The 19,153-nt window shown below is 48.3% G+C and overlaps 2 protein-coding genes across 2 annotated transcripts in view; both read left to right on the top strand.

The window, feature by feature from the left end:
- The first annotated feature begins 3,536 nt into the window (after window positions 1–3,536).
- Window positions 3,537–9,081, top strand: LOC119103906 (secreted protein C). The gene is made up of 3 exons (XM_037227598.1): window positions 3,537–3,602; window positions 7,724–7,890; window positions 8,660–9,081. Exons 2-3 carry the CDS (start codon window positions 7,726–7,728, stop codon window positions 8,900–8,902), a joined length of 408 nt encoding a protein of 135 aa, XP_037083493.1. The 5' UTR covers window positions 3,537–3,602; window positions 7,724–7,725; the 3' UTR covers window positions 8,903–9,081.
- Window positions 8,937–19,153, top strand: part of LOC119102926 (uncharacterized) — a 43,823-nt gene continuing 33,606 nt past the window's right edge. Inside the window, exons 1-2 of the mRNA XM_037226373.1 lie at window positions 8,937–8,992; window positions 9,379–9,565. Of these exons, the coding sequence (XP_037082268.1) occupies window positions 8,937–8,992; window positions 9,379–9,565 (243 nt within the window). The remainder of the gene's footprint in view (window positions 8,993–9,378; window positions 9,566–19,153) is intronic.

Consider the following 19,153-nt stretch of genomic DNA (forward strand, 5'->3'; position numbering starts at 1 on the left):
CAGCTTAATGTAAGCTTTTGCCTGGCTTTCAGTGAAAAGCAAATTGTCCCGCCGTGGCTATGACTCTGGGTCGACGGGGCAAAAAAAGGATAAAAAGGTGATCCTTACATCATAAATATGCTCAGAAACACGGCTGAGTGCTGTGTGCGTGGTCTTTTCCGCGCCGGACATGCTGCCTCTCCGGTTCCGGACACGCGGCCTCTCCTGTGCGAGACATATTGCTTCTCCTGTGCCGGACATGCTGCCTCTCCTGTGCCGGGCACACGACACCCCCAGTGCCAAACGTGCGGTCGCCCTGATGCTGGACGGTCCTCTCTTGTGTCAGACACGCAGCCTCTTCTGTGCCAGAAACACGACCACCCTAGTGTTAGACGACTGCTCCTGTGCCGGACACGCAGACTCTTCTGTGCAAGAAACATGGCCACCCTGGTGCTGGACGGCTGCTCCTGTGCCGGACATGTTGCCCCTCATAAGCTGGCGCGCGGCGGATGTAGTGCCGGACATGCGGCCTTTCCTGTGCCCGATAGCTGATCCTGTCTCGGATACGCGGCCCCTTCTGTGCCAGACACCCGGCCGCTTCTGTGCCAGACATTCGACAGTCTCAGCGATTGAAACAGCGATGCCTCAGTAAACGGTCACCGCCGTTGCAATGGTTCTGGCGCCGCACGCTCTGTTAATACGCAGCGCATTACGATAACGGCACAGTGCGGGTGTTTCACGCCTTAGGTTTTTTTTATGAGCTCGTGGTATCTGGCCATTGGGTCCTAGGTCCGTACCTGGAAAATGTGATGTGCTGTGCGCTAAAATTCCCATAACAGGTTAGCGGAAAGATGCTATCGGCGGTTATGATATGCAGGCTGCCCATATGCGACTTTGAAAAACGTCGATTTTGGTCCAGAGCGGCGCTCGAATCGGAATCGTTGCCAAACACTTAACAAGGGCGTCATATAACAAATTGGTCTCAGCGCCCTGGAATCAGAAACAAGCAGGCAATCTCACTAAGCACGACGCACCGCCATTCATGTAGCCCAGGCCATGAAGTAAGTTATCCAGTGTTGGATTTCTGGTTGGTGGCTCTGGATTGGGGGGCATAAATTTTCTAGGTTCGGGTAGTAACTGTTAAGAATCTGAATTTTGAGCATTGTGGAAAACTATAAAATTTTGTTTAAGACACTGCAGTTATAGATATAGGCCGAAGTTGTGATGTGAAACGATACAGCAATTCTCAACTTAAGGTAGCGCGGTTTGTTACATTAACAAGAGTATAAAGCTGATAGAAAAACGGTGGACGTTGTCCCAGTACTTCGTGAGATAGTGCGTCGGGTTTGTTACGTCCCATTTATGGTTATGATGCGACCGCTGACCAAATATGCTCTCGCTTTTCTCTGTACATGTTTGAACCGAACCGACGTGCTCACCAGCCTTAAGCCCGCTGCGCCGGTCACTCATCCACTAAGACCTACGCCCTTACCATCGGGATTTTTGCCATGGCTAGCAAATGATACTTCCGTGCAAATGAACCATCCGAAATGAAAATATGTATGATGTTTATGACTCATTGCACTTTGCTTGTCTTGGATTTGTGTGGCCTATCGCATCTCTAGTTAGATTGCAACGATTTCTGGTTGGCTTGACTCCAGGTGACAACTTTTGTTGTTCTATTCCAAGTGTCGTCGATGGGAGAAAAGACACTTTTCACCTCTGAAACAGCTATACAGCATAATGTATGCCTGGTTCATTCAGTTTTTACTTAAAACGTCGAATGTAGTTTTGATGTTTTGGTGTTTTCGGTGGTCCACATTAAGCTATTAAGCTTACAAATGATACATGGTCAGGAAAACAATGTAATAATAGGGCTTTCGGAGGATGCCCGGGACCTCACAAGCATTTCAAGCAATACCTAAAATGTTCAGTCAGTTAAAAGTTTAGTCTGATAGTTACATGAAACGCCGGCATTACGTAAAACGGAGTTTTTAGTCCAGCTTTGGGTCTCACCTTCCATAAACGCACGTCAATGACAGGCGTTGGTGACGTCCGTCAACAGAGGAGCACACGCAAAAAATTAATTGTTATGCATGCAGCGACGCGTATTCTAAGACTCGATTCCACCAGTTTGGTAGATCGCACATTCCCATAGTCTTGTGCAACCAACACCTGGTCCCCTAAGTGAACCAGACGTCTGCTCTGCTCCGGGCCCCCGCCCAACACAATACAACGCAAGGTTACACACCCCAAGGTCAAGCAGCGAGCGCCTGCGAAAGCCGACGGTCAAGGCCGTCCCACTCTACCTTGCATAGTGCGATGGCCAGCAGTGACCACAGGTGAATTGGCCGAGGCAGCATCCCTGATCGACAGGTCAAGAGGTCAGCGCCGCAGCTGTCGCGTGCGCACAGACTGGTCACCCCGCTGCCAGGCACTTTAACACAGCGGCCGAGGCAGGGCCGTGTGGATCGAGGGAGCAGATGGTGCTGAGATTAGGCATGGCCTGTGACCAAACGAGTCCGATGAGGTTGATACGGATGACGAAGAAAGCGTGATGAAACGCGGCACCCAACTGAAAGCTGTGTGTTGTTTTGAAACATGACGATTTGTGGCAATAATGTGACAGGGCTGTAAGGAAGCCTATTTCTTTTGGGAGCAGGGTCAAATTGCATATGAAGTGTGCATTTCAAACTATGCATGGTGAGCACTTAGAGGCCTGGATGCTTCCTCGCCTGTCCGGAATCTGGCCAGTTAGTCTCAATCGGAACTGAAAATGCTCGCCAAATATAACGTCAAAATCTGAATAGCGGATTCAGTCATTCTAATAAGGCATAGGCATATTATATACCATGGCTGATGCTTCCTCCAATAAAAGCGTACGAAAGATTCACCAATGTTTTGTAAGCCGGTCCATGACAAGTTCATCAAGAAAGTGTTGAGAACAGAATGTGGGTGAGTGAGCGGAGCAAGCCACCGGGCACAGTTTACAGGCGAGAACAAATCTCATCTCGTCTTGCTTGGCTCGCTCGATTGATTGCACAAAAGCCGCGATTTGCTTACGATCACGGATGCGTAGTCCATCGACGTGGTATATCGAGCAATAGCCCAAAAAATTGATGGGATGTAATGACGTGGCTGGGCTGTCTTAAAACTCACAAAACAGGGGACAGCGATGGTACCGTGGTTACGGCGTTCAGCTCTGGACCTATCGGTCTTGGGTTCAAGTCCCTACCGCACCATTATCGCATTCCATATGATGCCTAGTAAAGGCAGCCGTCTCGAAATGGACCTAGCAATGCGTGAGACCTAAACTCACAATCATAGTAACTCATAGTACAGAGAAAGAAATGGGGATAAGCACAGAGCCAGGCTAAAGAGAGAGATTTGAGAAGGAGAAGAGAAAAGGAGTGTGGGAAAAGGGAGAGGGGAAAAAAGGGAAGTGAGTGGGACAGAGAGAAGGAGGGGGTAGGGAGGGAGAGAGAGAGAGAGAGAGGGTGCGCCGACGTGCTCTATATAAGAACCGGTGCGAGCGGCTGGGTGTGTTACAGCTCGAGCGGCAGGCAGGCGGCGCGTGCGGCAAGGCCACTACACGACCTCAGCAGCTCGCTCAAGACAGACAGGTGGGTCACGCGCCGGTCAAATGCTTGAGAATACCAGAGCTATCGTGAAACAAGTGACTGTATACGCCCGGAGCTTATAACTTTGCTGAGCCTTTGATATGAGAAGAGATTGCGGCCTTCGAGGAGGTCATGACGCGGTTAGGTTAAATTTTGTCGCCAAAATGGGTTGGTTAGTGATAATTCGGTATAAATAGCTTTATTTCTCGGAGAACAACTAGGAGAATAGACACATATATGGGTTAATATATTGGCAACATTTATTGCTAATGTCTGCTATTGTTTTGGTAAAGGCATGTTACCGAAATACCAACTCATCTATATATCCATTCTCCTGTTTTTTTCGGGAATAAGGCTATCACTACTGCGTTGTCTCTGTGAATAATGTTCCTCGCAGACGCACTGAACAACGTACGTTATTGGCAATTTGATCATTCCGTGCATGAATTTGTGCCATGAAGTGGCATCGATAACATCGACGATTTTGTCATCGATGAATTCGATGTGATTTACAATAAGTAAAGTGTATGGTATTTAGTTAGAATATGGCCGAGACGCGAGCTCCGAGTTCCCATGTAGCAAAAAAGCAGTGAACAATGCATTGTGTAGTTCTTATGCTACGAATATCCGACTCTCGGTGCATCAGGAAAAGCTTGTTAAACGCGGATGCAGAGTAATCGCTGACATACATGCTACAAACTTGCTCGGAGTTTCGGCTCTTCTACCAACGCTCATGATAATATTCATGAAGCTCAACCATGAGCCTGGAGTGCTGATCGCATATGCATTTAACCAACGCTCTTGGTCCCTCGAGGCTATGAACATCGCCAGAAACGTCCAGCATTTTCGTAATATATATCATGGTCTCTCGTGACTATGAACATTCCCTGAAACACTAAACATTTTCATACGTTTCAAAAACTGCTTAGGACCTCGTTTGCACCAGCCCTGTTCTTTAGTGCCAGGTGATTTCATAGAGCGCTTATCTAAGCCACGTGTACGCTACAAACTACGTTGCAGCTGTCCACAACAAAAAATCGGCTGATGTCATTTTGTAGTACAGATTCGTGCAAGGAAAAATTCAGTTGTCACTAGCCAGCACCTTTTTGGAAAAGCCCCGAACCCAAGTGTGTTATGGCTGTTGTGATTGGTATGCATGTTGGATTGATCGTGTCATTTAGCTTTTACGTAGCAGCACCGACACTGCTGTCCATAACTGAAATACCAGTGGTTTACAATGGGGGCACGAAGTTTGAACGTCACACGCACCGAGGTTCCCAGAAAACATTTGTTATTTGCGTTACGGCTTTACTTTCCGCGACGTATGATGTTTTACAAATGAGTCAGTGAGCAGAAATGCTGCTACAACTCTGGCCTTTTGAACCGTCACCAGAGCTATTTAGTGCATGACAATGCACTACAGAGCGCCAGAGTATAGAATTTTTACACATCTCACTGCAGTTCCAAATGTCAAATGACCTAACGTTAGTCCATCTTTGCATGTTTATAATGATCGTAGCAACTATATAAGTGTATTATTCATCCCCATCGCTACACCTATCGCAAAATCAAGTGGCATTGGTTCGTACGTTACTGAGTGAAATGGGTGGGGGCCGTTGAGCTAACCATGACCAGACGCTCCTCAAAGCAATCAAATTCTGTTTTTTCTAAAGATTTGGTCTTCTTTGATATCCAAATTGAAAGGAGTTGTAGGGGCTAATTCCCCAAATTTGGAGTTATCAGCAGCGTGTGCGTGACCACCACTACCTTTTCCTATTCAAGAGGCATTATCCGTGTAACGTTATGTTTGCATCTCCAGCCATCACCCAAGCTCCAACTCCTCTCCCAAAACTAAAGTTTGCTCGCCCTCGGGCCTTCGGTTCATCAGAACATTCCGCTCCTCTCCCGTTAATTGGTCACGCGCCCGGTACCGGCCGGATGTTGACAGCAGTGGCCTGATGACGTCACGGGCGCATTCCGATGGCGTCGGCTGTAGCTCGGCCAGTAGGTCACCTGGGACGTGACGAGTAAAAACGTTCACTCTTGGACGGAAGCTGAAATTGCGACGGCCAAATGCCAGACTGGCCCTGCCCCGGTGCCCTTCCAGTGCATATTGCCCCCCCCCCCTCCCCCCTCCCCCTCAGCCGTCATCTGAGACTGTAACTTTGATGGTAAGTGGTGTCATGTCGGCCGATAAGCTTCACCAATCTCATTAAACTGCTTTTCAATTGGGTGATGCCATTACTTACAAGGGGGTGGAAAAATTGCATAATTACGGACATGCTAAACGCTACAAAATGGACTGGAGCATGCGACATTTGACTGTTCACTAATTGTTCTCCATTCCTTCCTCTTTCGCAGGCCCCAATCACCGTCTTGTTGGTCAGATATCCTGCCCGAGTACCAGTGTTTCTTAATTCCAGACTTTCTTACCATCCACTGCCTACTGAAAACCAAACGTTTTTAGTGTAATAGTTACCCGTAATGGTTAGCAATTTATATTAGCTGAAAGGAATGTCTCAGGTGCCAAGTGACGCTTAGGAACTTCTCTCAGCCTAACTGTAAAAAGTAAACCGTACGCCGACAAAACCACGTTGCCACTATATCAACCCAGCAGGCGCTGAAGAAGTCAATTTTTACAGCGTGGTATGAAGTTCAAGGGAACTGGGGCTGTCAACAAGTCTTCTTATTCGAGATACGTAGAACGAGCAAGATGCATTCAATGGCCGCGTCTCAACCCCAAACAAATCCTAAGCTCATTACTTACTACCACATGCTGCTACTGCTTCTCAGTAAACTCAGAAAAAATTGGATGCCAAGTGGATACCAAAGTGAGTCGGAAACGTGCCACAACCTCCCGTGCAATTATGCTTCAAACGGGTTTGGGAAGTCCATTCTATCAATGGTTTAGCAGTGATGTAGAGGTGCACGCGAGTCATCAATGTCAGGAGGTTTTGTCGGAAGCTAGCGGTTTGTCAATATCTGATCTCCGTTTCCCAGTTTGGAAACACTGTTATGCACCCAGTGTCCTGTTTTTCTGACATCCCCCACAGTTAGAAGAACTATGAGCGCATACAAAACATATGTGCGCAACTCTGGAGGCCCACAACTGTTTAAACTGTTATCGTCCATCTCGGTGACGAAAATGTGAGGTAGCTGTGAGCCAGACAAACCGGTCCTGCCATGTGTGGTTGTGAGCTGGCCATTTACTACTTTTTCATGTCAGTGATGATAAAAAGATATCCAAGACTTGGTTGCGTTATATATGGATATATATATATATATACCTATCTCTCTCTCTCTCTCTCTCTCTCTCTCTCTCTCTCTCTCTCTCTTCTCTCTCTCTCTCTCTCTCTCTCTCTCTCTCTCTCTCTCTCTCTCTCTCTCTCTCTCTCTCTCTTCTCTCTCTCTCTCTCTCTCTCTCTCTCTCTCTCTCTCTCTCTCTCTCCTCTCTCTCTCTCTCTCTCTCTCTCTCTCTCTCTCTCTCTCTCTCTCTCTCTCTCTCTCTCTCTCTCTCTCTCTCTCTCTCTCTCTCTCTCTCTCTCTCTCTCTCTCTCTCTCTCTCTCTCTCTCTCTCTCTCTCTCTCTCTCTCTCTCTCTCTCTCTCTCTCTCTCTCTCTCTCTCTCTCTCTCTCTCTCTCTCTCTCTCTCTTCTCTCTCTCTCTCTCTCTCTCTCTCTCTCTCTCTCTCTCTCTCTCTCTCTCTCTCTCTCTCTCTCTCTCTCTCTCTCTCTCTCTCTCTCTCTCTCTCTCTCTCTCTCTCTCTCTCTCTCTCTTTCTCTCTCTCTTTCTCTGAGCCTCTTTCCCTCTCCCTTTTATCTCAGCCGCGTGCTCGCGTCATGTGCCGCGCTGTTAGTATTAGTGTGCCACGCTGTTAGTATTAGTGTGCCACGCTGTTAGTATTAGTGTGCCACGCTGTTAGATTAGTGTGCCACGCTGTTAGTATTAGTGTGCCACGCTTGTTAGTATTAGTGTGCCACACTGTAGTATTAGTGTGCCACGCTGTTTAGTATTAGTGTGCCACGCTGTTAGTATTAGTGTGCCACGCTGTTAGTATTAGTGTGCCACGCTGTTAGTATTAGGATGCCACGCTGGCTCCTGTGACCATCGTACTTCGCCCAGCAGGCATGAGGGTTCTCCTGCTCCTTTGCTGCCTTCTGGCGGTGACCTCGGCGGCGCCGCAGTTCTTCTTCCGGCCGCGGCCGGGTCAAGCCAGTGGCGGCGCCCAGAGCTCAGTGACCAGTGGCACCAGCTCCGGCACCCAGATCTCATCCTTGCAAGCCAGCGCCGGGGTAGGTCACAGGCTGGTAGCGTAGTCAGCACATGTCGCCTTGCAGGGCCAGCGGGTGATTCCGAACAGATCCTGTTGATGAGGGCGGTGGTTTGACGGTTGCATGTTAAAGCCTTAGGCTGCTGGCCGTTGTCAGGAGTCCATACAATGCCCCAGTTGAGGTCATCCTCCTCTCCCTCTTCCCACTGCCCCAGCGGAGTCACTCCTGGTCTTAGGTCAACAAAGGCAGCCATTTTCAGCCAATAATTAGCCTATTCTATTTGGTCGTTGTGCAAAGAACTTCATTCGCTATGCATAAATAAATGCATTTAAATGACATGGCATAAGTGGTGATGAATACGATACAGTTTGATTACAAGTTCATTTCATTGAATTAAGCAATCGTATCGGTATTCATTTATGCATGGGTTTGCGGAAATTAACAATTAAGAAGCAAGGGAGTGAGATTGTTATCATTGCGCATTAGCGGCTGAGCTGATTGTAGAGCTTACACCACCAGAGTCATTCTACGTGAACTGGTCCACTGATGAACAGTTCCGAAGTATTAATATGAAGCCCCACAACACCGAAATCAAACAAACAAGGATTACGCTGCATTTTGAATGGCACACCAAGCAGGCGCTTCTTTTGGTGACTATATCTGTTAAGGCGTGAAAGCATGATATCGTTTTCATCTCAAATTGTGGATGGCTGTGCCTCTCGCACACTTGTCCTGAGGTTAGGATAAGTACCGGTGCGATGTGGAGGCAGTGACCCTGGCCCGCCCTTAGGGATCCGCTAGCGGCAATGCATCCAGCTCTAACTCCGCCAGCGCTGTGAGCAGCAGCAGCAACGGCTTCTTTGGCAGCTCGCAGACCTCCAACACCAACGCCCAGTCCAACCAGCAGACCGGCAGTAACGGCTTCAACAACAATTTCGGCAACTTCGGTAACTCCAACCGCTTCACCAGCTTCAGCTCCAGCAACAGGAGGCCGGCGGGGAACAATAGACGCCCGTGCCGCCGCTGCGGCTGAGAACTGCGAGGTCACGCGCTGTGTGTGACGAGCCATGCGCTCCCAGTACGGGGCAGCAGCCGTGCCGCTGCATGCAACCCTCAGGCCGATGTAAGAATGGCGTCAGGCGCTTCCGCCAATTCGTTGACTGGATGTGACCTGCCGTGCAGTGGCGTGACTTGTACATAAAAATGTTGATGTGATGACAAATATAACTGCCTCGTTTGAGCTGAAGCGATTGTGTGCTGATGGCGCAGTGCGGTTTTTTCGACTATAATGCAGAAAGATGCGCATGGTATGGTAACTTTCCAAACGACTCCGCGGATTGGCTCGGTCACGATGATGCATCAGGTCGCCATGATCATTGGTGCCCAAAACTGTCACACTGGTGGCTGCAACATGGCAGCTGAATGATAACACAGGACAGGGGATGCCAGCTCAGGTGAATGTGGTACAGGGGTGGCGCACTTCTCCAACGAGCGTCACTTCTTCCTCAGACTCTCGGTAACACACTTCTCCGACGAGCGTCACTTCTTCCCCAGACTCTCGGTAGCACACTTCTCCGACGAGCGTCACTTCTTCCCCAGACTCTCGGTAGCACACCTCTCTGACGAGCGTCACTTCTTCCCCAAACTCTCGGTAGCACACTTCTCCGATGAACGTCGCTTCTTCCCCAGACTCTCGGTAGTATACCTCTCTGACGAGCGTCACTTCTTCCCCAGATTTTGTGCATGGTGACCCAAAAAACGGGCCCCAACTTTCGATCGGCTTCATTTCTTAGTTTCCTGTTAGAACGGAATGAAGCTTCGGTTACAGTTTCACTTAAAATATCATATCAAAACATGGCAGTCTTTGGCAGTTTCTTCTTTATGCCTGAGAATGTGTTTCAGATGACCTCCATCTAGATTAGCGCACTTCTTGAAGCGCAACACAAAGTTGTCCATGATGTCCTTACAAACCAACTGAGAAATGGCTTTGATCTCCTTCCTGATGGCTTCGTGAGTCACGTGATGTTCCTGGGTCTCCCCGCGTGCACTCTGTCCTTTAGATAGCCCCAAGGAAAGAGAGCTGGGGGGAGGGAGCTTAGGGCTGGGCTATGAGGTGCCCATTAGAATCAGTCTTTGAGACTGATCACACAGCCTCCGAAGTTCTCCTTCAGCCAATTTCGGGACAAGTTTGGGGTGTGAGAGTTTGCTCCGTTTTGCTTGCTGAAACTAAAAATTCCTCACAAGCAACAGGTACAGTGTCTATAGCTCACTCTTGAATGTGTTAAGGACTCCACATACCGCTCCTTGGTGAATGTCACTGTCGCACCAGATTCCCCGATGAAGAATAGTCCGATGATGCCTCCGGCTGAGATTGCTTCCCTCGTCTGTACGCTTCCTGGTGTGTCCTGGTTGGCTTGGACAGCTTTCACTGGCTGCAATGAGTTTACCTATGGTCCCATACTTCTCAAAGTGGTTCACCCAGTTCTGAATTCTTCTTTTGGAGGGAGCATTCTCACATCCTGATGCATGAAATTCGAACTGATGCATGAAAGTGTTCCTGATGTTTTTGATTTTTAAGAGCCTGTCTCGTTGTAATGACTGACGCAGTTTATTATTTGCTGGAGCTCTCATTAAGAACCAGTTATTTACATGCGTTGCTTCTGTCATGTCCTGCTAATCAATGGTGATTAGGGAATAAGTGGGAGAAATATCAAAAAAGCTGCGCGGGGCCGTTTTTGGGTTGCCCTGTATTTTTCGGGTAGGCCACTATCCCCTCCCCCCCCCCTACCTGGAAAGCCCATCCCACCGCTCCCAAAGCTGAATTCCCCCCCAAAAAAAATTTTGGAGCCCAAGTACAAACAGAATATCATAACTTGTGGCTCAAAATCATGAAAGGCTTAAAGCTGTACAAGTTTCCAATATAATAGTTGCATACGTAACAGGGCGAAGAAAACGCAGCCTGGGGCATCATGCTCAACTGAGTGCAGCTGACGGAGGTAGTCACATCTTTCTAGCTCCGCGTTTTTGTCGTCTTTATTTGAGGATTTAGTATATTTTGCTGCACGCTGCATGTCTTTTAGAACACGATTCATATGCATCGCTCGCTGTGGTTTAGTTGTGTATTCTCTGAATGTTTTGGCAGTACTCCGCGATGTTTCAAGTTCTACAGACCGCAAGGAATTGTGTTGCGCTTGCGCCTGCATCCGGCTTTGCGGCTACCGGCTGGGGTTTCCGTGGCGGCTCTTAACAATCGCGCACATCAGCTCACGCTCCTCATTCCCGACCTCGCACAGTCCAACAACATTTAAAACCATATAACACCGACCGTACGCCGGTTGTCAAAACCATGTTTAAATCATCGACGCCCCACGAAATGATGGTGCTCGACACCTCCCGCCTCGTCGGAGAGAAGGAATGTACTGGAGCACGGGTGTAGTTTCCTATTCAGTAGGGGGCAGGGGACTCCAACTCCGTAACATTGAGAGGAAATTGGGTCAAATCCACGGAGAAATCTGCTAATTGTGAATGTTTGAGGTAGTTTTAGCAGCTTTCCTCGCTCAGGCCCAAAATCTTTTCTGCGGAACTACCCTCTCGTGGTGGAGGCTCCATGACCGTGACGCACGACGGATTCGCTGCCACAGTATTTCACACCGTCCAGTCCACTGCACCGCTCCAAGGCCGAAAGCACCTGGGTCAAAAGTTAGGTGAGTCAAGATCGCTGTAAGGCGACCGTTGGCTTCACTAACCACGTAGCGACGCCACACTTCTCAAGAATTTCAGCCGTACTGAAGACAAATTACAAGCTGAATGGACCTCTCACGCTGAACATAGCACGGGAAGAAGATGCCGAATGAAAAATTGCGATAGTTGTAGGTGCAATTGGGATTTTAGAGCTGTTACGCTTTTAGTACGTAATTCTGAAACTGTTTTGGGGCAAGAAAAATCCCAAAATACGCATGTACTGCTCAAAATTCCAAAACATCAACGCGTATATCGTAGAAATGATAAACATGCACAATTATGACAGGTTTCAAGTGCATATCTGCACTCGTTTTGACCACTCCGGTGGTGCAGTTGGCTGATGCGTTGGCCAACGCTTGTGGACGGCCTTTGCTTCAAGCCCGACTCGGGTGATGCTTTCTTCACCAGGCTCCTTCTCAGGCGATGGCAGCAATTGGGAAGTGATCACCCTGTCCCAGGATGAACGCTGCGCCACCAGCTCTCGCGGCGGTTGGGTCGCGGGTACGCAAAGAGATCCTTCAGTACGACTGCCCACTGCTGGGCCGTGGCCTTGCCCTGGGTCGCCGGAGCAGTCATTTGACCCCCAGCACCAAGAAATCGGTGAAGGCATGACTATTTGCTGTCATAAGAATCCTGACAGCAAGCGCTTGGTCAAGACCGTGCCGCAGGGGTGCTGAAATGGAGCCTCTGCCTGACATAGTGTACAGTGTATGAGGTGGGTACTGGTCATAGGTGATCTGTATATCTTTCTGCACGACTCGGCGGCTGCTTCGTCAGGTGTTGAACCTTTTTGCGCTCGCCCACATTGTGCTTACACCAACGTTCCAGTTACCCAGTGAATAGGGGTCATCGCTCGGCGTAATTATCCCACCTCTCCAAGCCAGGTCCAGCACACGGATATCGTGCTCAGCCACAGCAGTGACTGGAACTAGACTGACGTCGTCGTGACGCGACATGACGTCATCTGGATTCTTATACCTTGAACGTAAACCGCAACAGAACAGCAGAAAAAGAAAAAAAATGTTGCATACAACTATTGCTAACAATGTCATGCCCCACCTGGATCTCCGTGCGGTCGACTGGTGCGTTGCCCTGACGTTTTTGCTTTGTTTTGTTTTGTTTTATTTTGTTTTTGTTTTTTGTTAAGACCACCGCGATGAACCCCAGTGGCTCAAAGGGACAGCGAAACCCAGGAGCGAGTACCGCGTTATCTGTGGTATCGTCGGTTGCAAAAGGATCATCGCCAACAAAGCTTCTAGATGAGCTGGTATAGGCCGGGCCAGCGAGTTCGTCGCAAACTTTACAATAATGCTACGGTAAGTTTTTGGAAGCAGCCACGGCCGGAACACAAGACGTCCGCGTTACATGAGTATGCACCGGTTCCTTCGCCTATGACATGTTTGCGAACATACGCATGTAAAATGCGTTTAAATGCATTGTAAATGCGTATAAACATGTAAAATGTGCTATGGTATCGATGAACCCCAGCGGAGCCTGTGATCGCGATCACCTGACGCTTTATGACGCCAAGGCCTGTTGACTGATCCTTTTGTCAGCTCCATTGCATTTTATCAACATAAGTGTTGCCTCTGGGACAATGCCGAGGAAGAAGGCGATATCGCCTGTGGGGCTGGTGGTTAGATCTGGCGACATTAGGAAACTTCAAACTAACCTCACTCATTCGTTTTGTGCTTATGCCAGGAGAAAACGATGAGAAATAATTTGTTTTCAAGGACAAAATTACGCTAGCAAACACTGGTGTATCAGTCGTATCAGTCCTCTTCCAAGGCTATGTACGGCAAAATAAGTTAGTATCGAGCTGTCGAAGCTCAAATGGCCTAGATTTAGCGTTATTGAGCTATGATATGAACTAAAAACGGCAAAATAGAGGTTTAGTAGGTAAAATTGTAGGAAAAAACTTTTTTTTTGCCTCAAATGATCTCGTTCATTCCGTATGAATTACTGTCTGTAGGGTGGTGAGATGTATTTGGGCGGCTGGCATGTGGCAAAACGTCTGTGAAAATAACCGTTCAAACGTTATTATTCGCTTTCAAATCCCATTTAGAAGTCATTTCCTGAATTGTTCACTCCTACGTTTCAAAAGTGGTACGAGTTATTAGTAAAATATCACTGACATGAAGTAAGATTCTCTGCCAGGCTTTGCGTGGTGTTTGCGTGGTGTGACCAAAAAAAATTGGGCATGCAAGAAAACCTTATATTTGGCACGCAGCTGTAGCTTACATGTGGTATATGTTGTAAACAAACCAAGATTGACGAATTCGGGAGGCTAGAGCCGCTGGGGCTCTCGGGCTTGAAGGTAGCTAATGCCCCTGCTCTGCGTATGTATAGGCAGGCTTCCAGGGCTAAACTGTATGGCACGCGGCTCGCATGAAGCTTGTTAGGCACTTTTGTTTGGTATCAATTCAGGCAAGATATCTATGTTCTCTTCGTACTGCCATGGACATCCTTCCACTATGGTATGGCATTGTTGATGTGTTGTGTGCGTACATGCACCGTGGCATGAGCCAACTCTGAATCTTTCGCACAGCTAGGTACTTAACTGCTCACATTTGTAATTAACGAGATTCACTTTTACTGTGCAGACCTAGCTTCAAGCCATAGGCATAGACATGTAGACTACCGAGGTTCAGGTTTGAACGCTGAGTTGGTGACTCAAAGATAATGATTCAAACATGGTTAAGATGTAGGTGAGGCAGGATGTAGCCACAGGTTTCCTAGTTCTGTAGAGCATTGTGTATGCCTGGTGGTTTCAAGTAAGTTAGGACTTGGATGACGTCATAGGAACGGCTGAAAGGAAAATATGGGTAAAAGATATGCGTAGTTAGGCAGTTTCAGGTGGGAGTGAAAAATTCACATAGCATAGGAGAAGAAATGAAAAGCTATTCCTCGTAGGTCATCGTTTTACACTCAAAGTTGACAATTCTAGAACACTGCCTGTCCCTGTCCAGCAAGTGTTGTCCTGGCCGACTCGAAGCCCCTTGCCAACACTGGGCCCTCTATGAGACAATGTGGGTCCCTGATCAGCAAAGGATCTCTCATTGCTTCAGGGGCTCCGACCAATGCAAATTGAGGGTTTAGACCTTGCCCCTGCTGGGAAATGGTCTCCCAAGACTCAGGCCAACACGGAGCCGACTGTTCGGTGATGGTGGTCTATGACCGGAATAGAGACCCGCATAGACGTCCCGGTGTCCCCAATTGGTGCAGGAGACCCTCTGACTGGCATTTGATGGTCCCGCCCTCCCTTCTTGCCCTCTAATCGGGCATTTCATCGTCCGTCTCCAGCGGCCCTTCTGCTCTTCTGTGGGCCCCTCGAATGTCCATGAACGTAATCGGCCCCTCTGTGGGCCGACTTTGAGCTCCTTGTCAAAACCGGATTCTTGGTAGGCAATGTGGTCTTCTGACCGACACAGAGACCGCCCATTGACTCAAGGACCCCGACCAATGCCAATCGCGCAGCTCGACCAATGTAATTCGCGGCTCTGTCTGGCTTGGGAAATATGCAACGAAGTCCCAGACCTTACCTCGGAGTATAATCTGGCGACGAGTCTTTCACTTGTCACGGTCGGTAAGACACCAACATAAGAGCATAATTTGGTAAAACATGATTGGCGAGGTGAGCGGGAAAAACCTAGCACCGAAGACACAAGAAAGCAGGTTGCTTCTCGGATTTGACCCAATTTTCTCTCGACGACGTTATGGAGTCGAAATCACCCCCTAATAGAAAGGAATTAGAATCTTGCTCTAATGCGTCTTCTTGCTCTTTCTCGGCGAGAGATGTTGTCGTTGGGCAAAATCATGATTTTGTTTGGCGTCGATCGTCGAAACCAGGTGTCGGTAATCGCCGTATTGTCGGGTTTACAAGGCTTCAGTTATTATTGACCCTGTACGGTTTCGAGAGCAAAGACTGCAAGTTGGTTTGCACGTCATAGCAATCCCGGCTGATCGTCGCAAGGTGGGTTGCAGGCACAGCATCCTCGTTAGATATGTACGTCACGGCTAGTGTTGGTGGTCATGGTCGCACGATCGCCGCTATCTGTTTAGTTGGCTGATGTCGATCGTGAGATTTTTGCAACTGTTTGATCGGATATTCACGTTGAAGAAATGTCGACACATTTCAAGTTGTCCTCCGGTTGTGGACGGCTAATAACTTGCTTACGTTTTTGGGTGCAAGCATTCCACCGCTTTGCTTTTACTTTCCGATAAGACGTAATGGCAAAAAAACGCAACTCGCTGCCCTCTGTATAACTTGAAACAACGCCGAATAATGTCAAAACACCCTCACAATGGCTCAAAACTAGACCATAGTTAAGAAACGATATAAATCGTGTAGTTGAAACACGCAACAGCATGCAGCTTGCAGGAAAAACGGAAAGTATCAAACAAACACGGTATGACGGTGGAGTAACTAGAAAAAGCCTGCTTTAAATTTGATATAATTTCCAGTTCCTATTTCTTATGTCCTACATGAGCTTGGACTCCAGTTGGTTTGGGGCCAAACTCACCATTGGGGAATCACATTGGACGTTTTGGGGGGACAGTGGCCCACCCAAAGAGTACAAGTCGACTGCTATGCAAGCTTAAATCCTTAGCATCGGCGCTCGTCCCGGCACCTTCAGTATGTCCCAGGGTTTGTCCATGGACTCCGCTTTTTAAGTACATTAAAAATGAACGCGATCGTCAGACTGGTGCTCCATAGCCTACATAATGCGCGGACAGCTGTCAAGCGCTGGTAACAGGAGTCTCGGGGAATCTAGAAGAACGTATAAAGGCCGCGGCGGTAGTGCTTGAAATACTGAGCAAGTGGCTCGCTTACAATGAAATGAGAAGAACCCTGTCAAAGAGCCAGGCAATCACTAGCTCGCCAATAACTAGCGTGCCATAATACTATGCGCCCATAATCCTGCGCATGTAATAGCCGTACACGGAAAGGTCAGCTGTGCCAATCGACTATCACTGCACCCAAGGAGGTGCCTTAGTCCTTGTGTTATGTTTTATGAAACCCTGTTTTGTGCAACACAACTTCATGTAATGGCGCAGAAGTGCGCAGGGATTCTAGTCATGCCGTTATATCATGGTCATCTGATGCCAAGAAACATCATGCGTCAAACAGCGTGATCACCAGCCCCGACGAACGTGCTCTGCTGCATCACCGTTGTAGGTTCACTGGGCGCTGCACAGGTGCTGCGTTCGGAAATAAATTTTCGGCCAGTGATAGTGAAGCTTCGAAAGCACGACCAATGAGGGGCCGATCAGAGGGGAGTGGGCTGGCGGAGTGTGGGTAAGCTCATTGAGCACCTAGTGTTCGCACAGAAGCATAACCTCATGCTCACCGAAGAGCCAGCTCAACTCGTAACACTCCAGCAGTCAACCCGGATTGCGCATGACACTGACATTTTGGCATTTTTGGCCTTTTGTTTGCCACACATTTGGAGTGAAGCGGATGAGGGTCGCTTTCCGTTCACAGGCACAATAGCTTGAAATAGTGTCAGGGAGAGAAGGAGAGTGTTGTGTCAGTTTCTATTCTGAGCTCTCTCATGCAATAACTATAGAGCATGGACCTATGATTCTTACATCTGCAGACAGCTGTAAACTTCAACTTCATGTGTTGCGGAAATATTCACATGGTTTGGTAAGCTGTGCTTACGCATTATATCCAAAGATTAAGTTGCATCGCAAGCTTAGTGCGTTATGGCATGCAAATAAGATGGACTTGTCTGTGCTTTTTCGTAATTTGTCATGATTGCATTTATTTCTTTTACAACCACTGCCACCTCGGTTTGATTGCTCAAGTAGAAATTATGGACCTATGCCGGTAATATAAAAGTCGACTTGTCTGGATGACGATGAGCCATGGCAATCATGTCAGCCATCGCCCCATTGACAGTAAGCCAGTCAATGGCATCCATCGGTACATTGCAACAAAGACACAACATGCCCATGCACAGTTGCTACAACAGGTACCACTCAACAAAGTTTGCGATGCCCCAAAGTCCGCTGGCAGATGCCAAATGCTTTGCGGTATATACGACACATGTACTTCCCCACCTCTCAATTAAGTATTTAGGTCGATGTAGTTATGCCGTAAGCCCTTAAACACAGCTTTACACCAATCGCCGTAATTATTAAAGGTATGCAACAAACAAACTTGTCGCGCTCACCCAAGATGAGTGCAGGTACGCGGGCGGAAGTCCACTGGTAGGCAAACTGAGCTGCTCGCTGTGCGTCAGCTGACTGACTCCATGTTGCCACCCGTCGCACATATCTAAAAAAATCGCTTTGATACAACTTGGACATTATACAGCTCACCCCACTCTCCTCTACCACAGACGTACGGCAGGCTGGCAAAGTGTCTTTACTGTGACGAGCGGGGGGAAACAGTCTCAACAGGAGTACATCTCCCCAGACGTGCTGGAGGAAAGCTTGACGACATGACATGTAACAACAGCATGTTGGGTTTACATTGACGGAAATGTATATGCTTTGTCGGTAGAATTTTGGTGTGTCGAGAACGCGCATGAGAGCGGCGTGGCACGTCCGAACACAGCAAGGCTGTCATGTTCGGTGACAAGGTCACTAACACCGCGCCAGCCGCCGCCGCCATCGAATCACGCCAACAAGTGAGGTGACGGTCCTGGTCCCCAAAGCCTATCGCCCCTTGCACTCTGTTTAGGAGGTACGATGTAGATCCATCCCAGGTTGAGGGGCTGTATCTGATGCTTGCTTTAATATCTTCAAGTGTGGAATATTCCCTTTAAACCTCGCCCCGAAGCGCCGGGTTTTTCATAACGCAAACTGATAAGGGGCAGACGTACCCCCCCCCCCCCCCGTCGGCAGAGCTTAACAAAAAACACCAGTGTATTGGTCTCAACGAAATCGCGCGATTGGTAACAATTTGTTGTTGATAGTTCACAAATTCATCCCATTATGTCAGACTAAATGCCAGATTTTCCTTAACACAGCACTTGTTCACCTTTACAACCTTGCATACACGAGATCATGTCCCTTAGCGACATCAAACCTGAACGGACTTGTTTCTTGTTAAATTTTTACTACAATGATGCATGTAGTTTCAGTTGTTTTGGTCATACTTTTATTATGCATGGCTCCATTAATGAACTAGGTCGGACCGCCACGCGCGTTCCGCGGCGATGGTGGTCGCCGTCCGTCGGCCGCGCCGGCCTTACATTACTGTGCAGCGTCCCTTAAAAACCGCCGCTGCTCCAGAACCAAAAATGCTAGAGATATGCTGTTGGTGTCAAAATACGCGCAATGCATGTCCCATAAATTATTGAAAATTGGGCCCGATTGCACGATACGCGGAGAGGTGTTACGAAAAGACTTAGGGGATCGCACGGACCCCCTCTCAGGGTGAGGGTTAAAGGGAATGTTCCACATCTGAAGATATTGAAACAAGCATCAGATATGATGAGATAAGCTCGCTTATCTCCCCGAATATAGGTCCCCCCGAAATACTTTGCTCATCTTCGCGGGCGTGCAGCTCAGAAACTAGACGGATTTGTGT

This window comes from Pollicipes pollicipes, unplaced genomic scaffold (genome assembly GCF_011947565.3).
Source record: "Pollicipes pollicipes isolate AB1234 unplaced genomic scaffold, Ppol_2.1 Scaffold_5724;HRSCAF=6776_pilon_pilon_pilon, whole genome shotgun sequence".
NCBI lineage: Eukaryota > Metazoa > Arthropoda > Thecostraca > Pollicipedomorpha > Pollicipedidae > Pollicipes > Pollicipes pollicipes.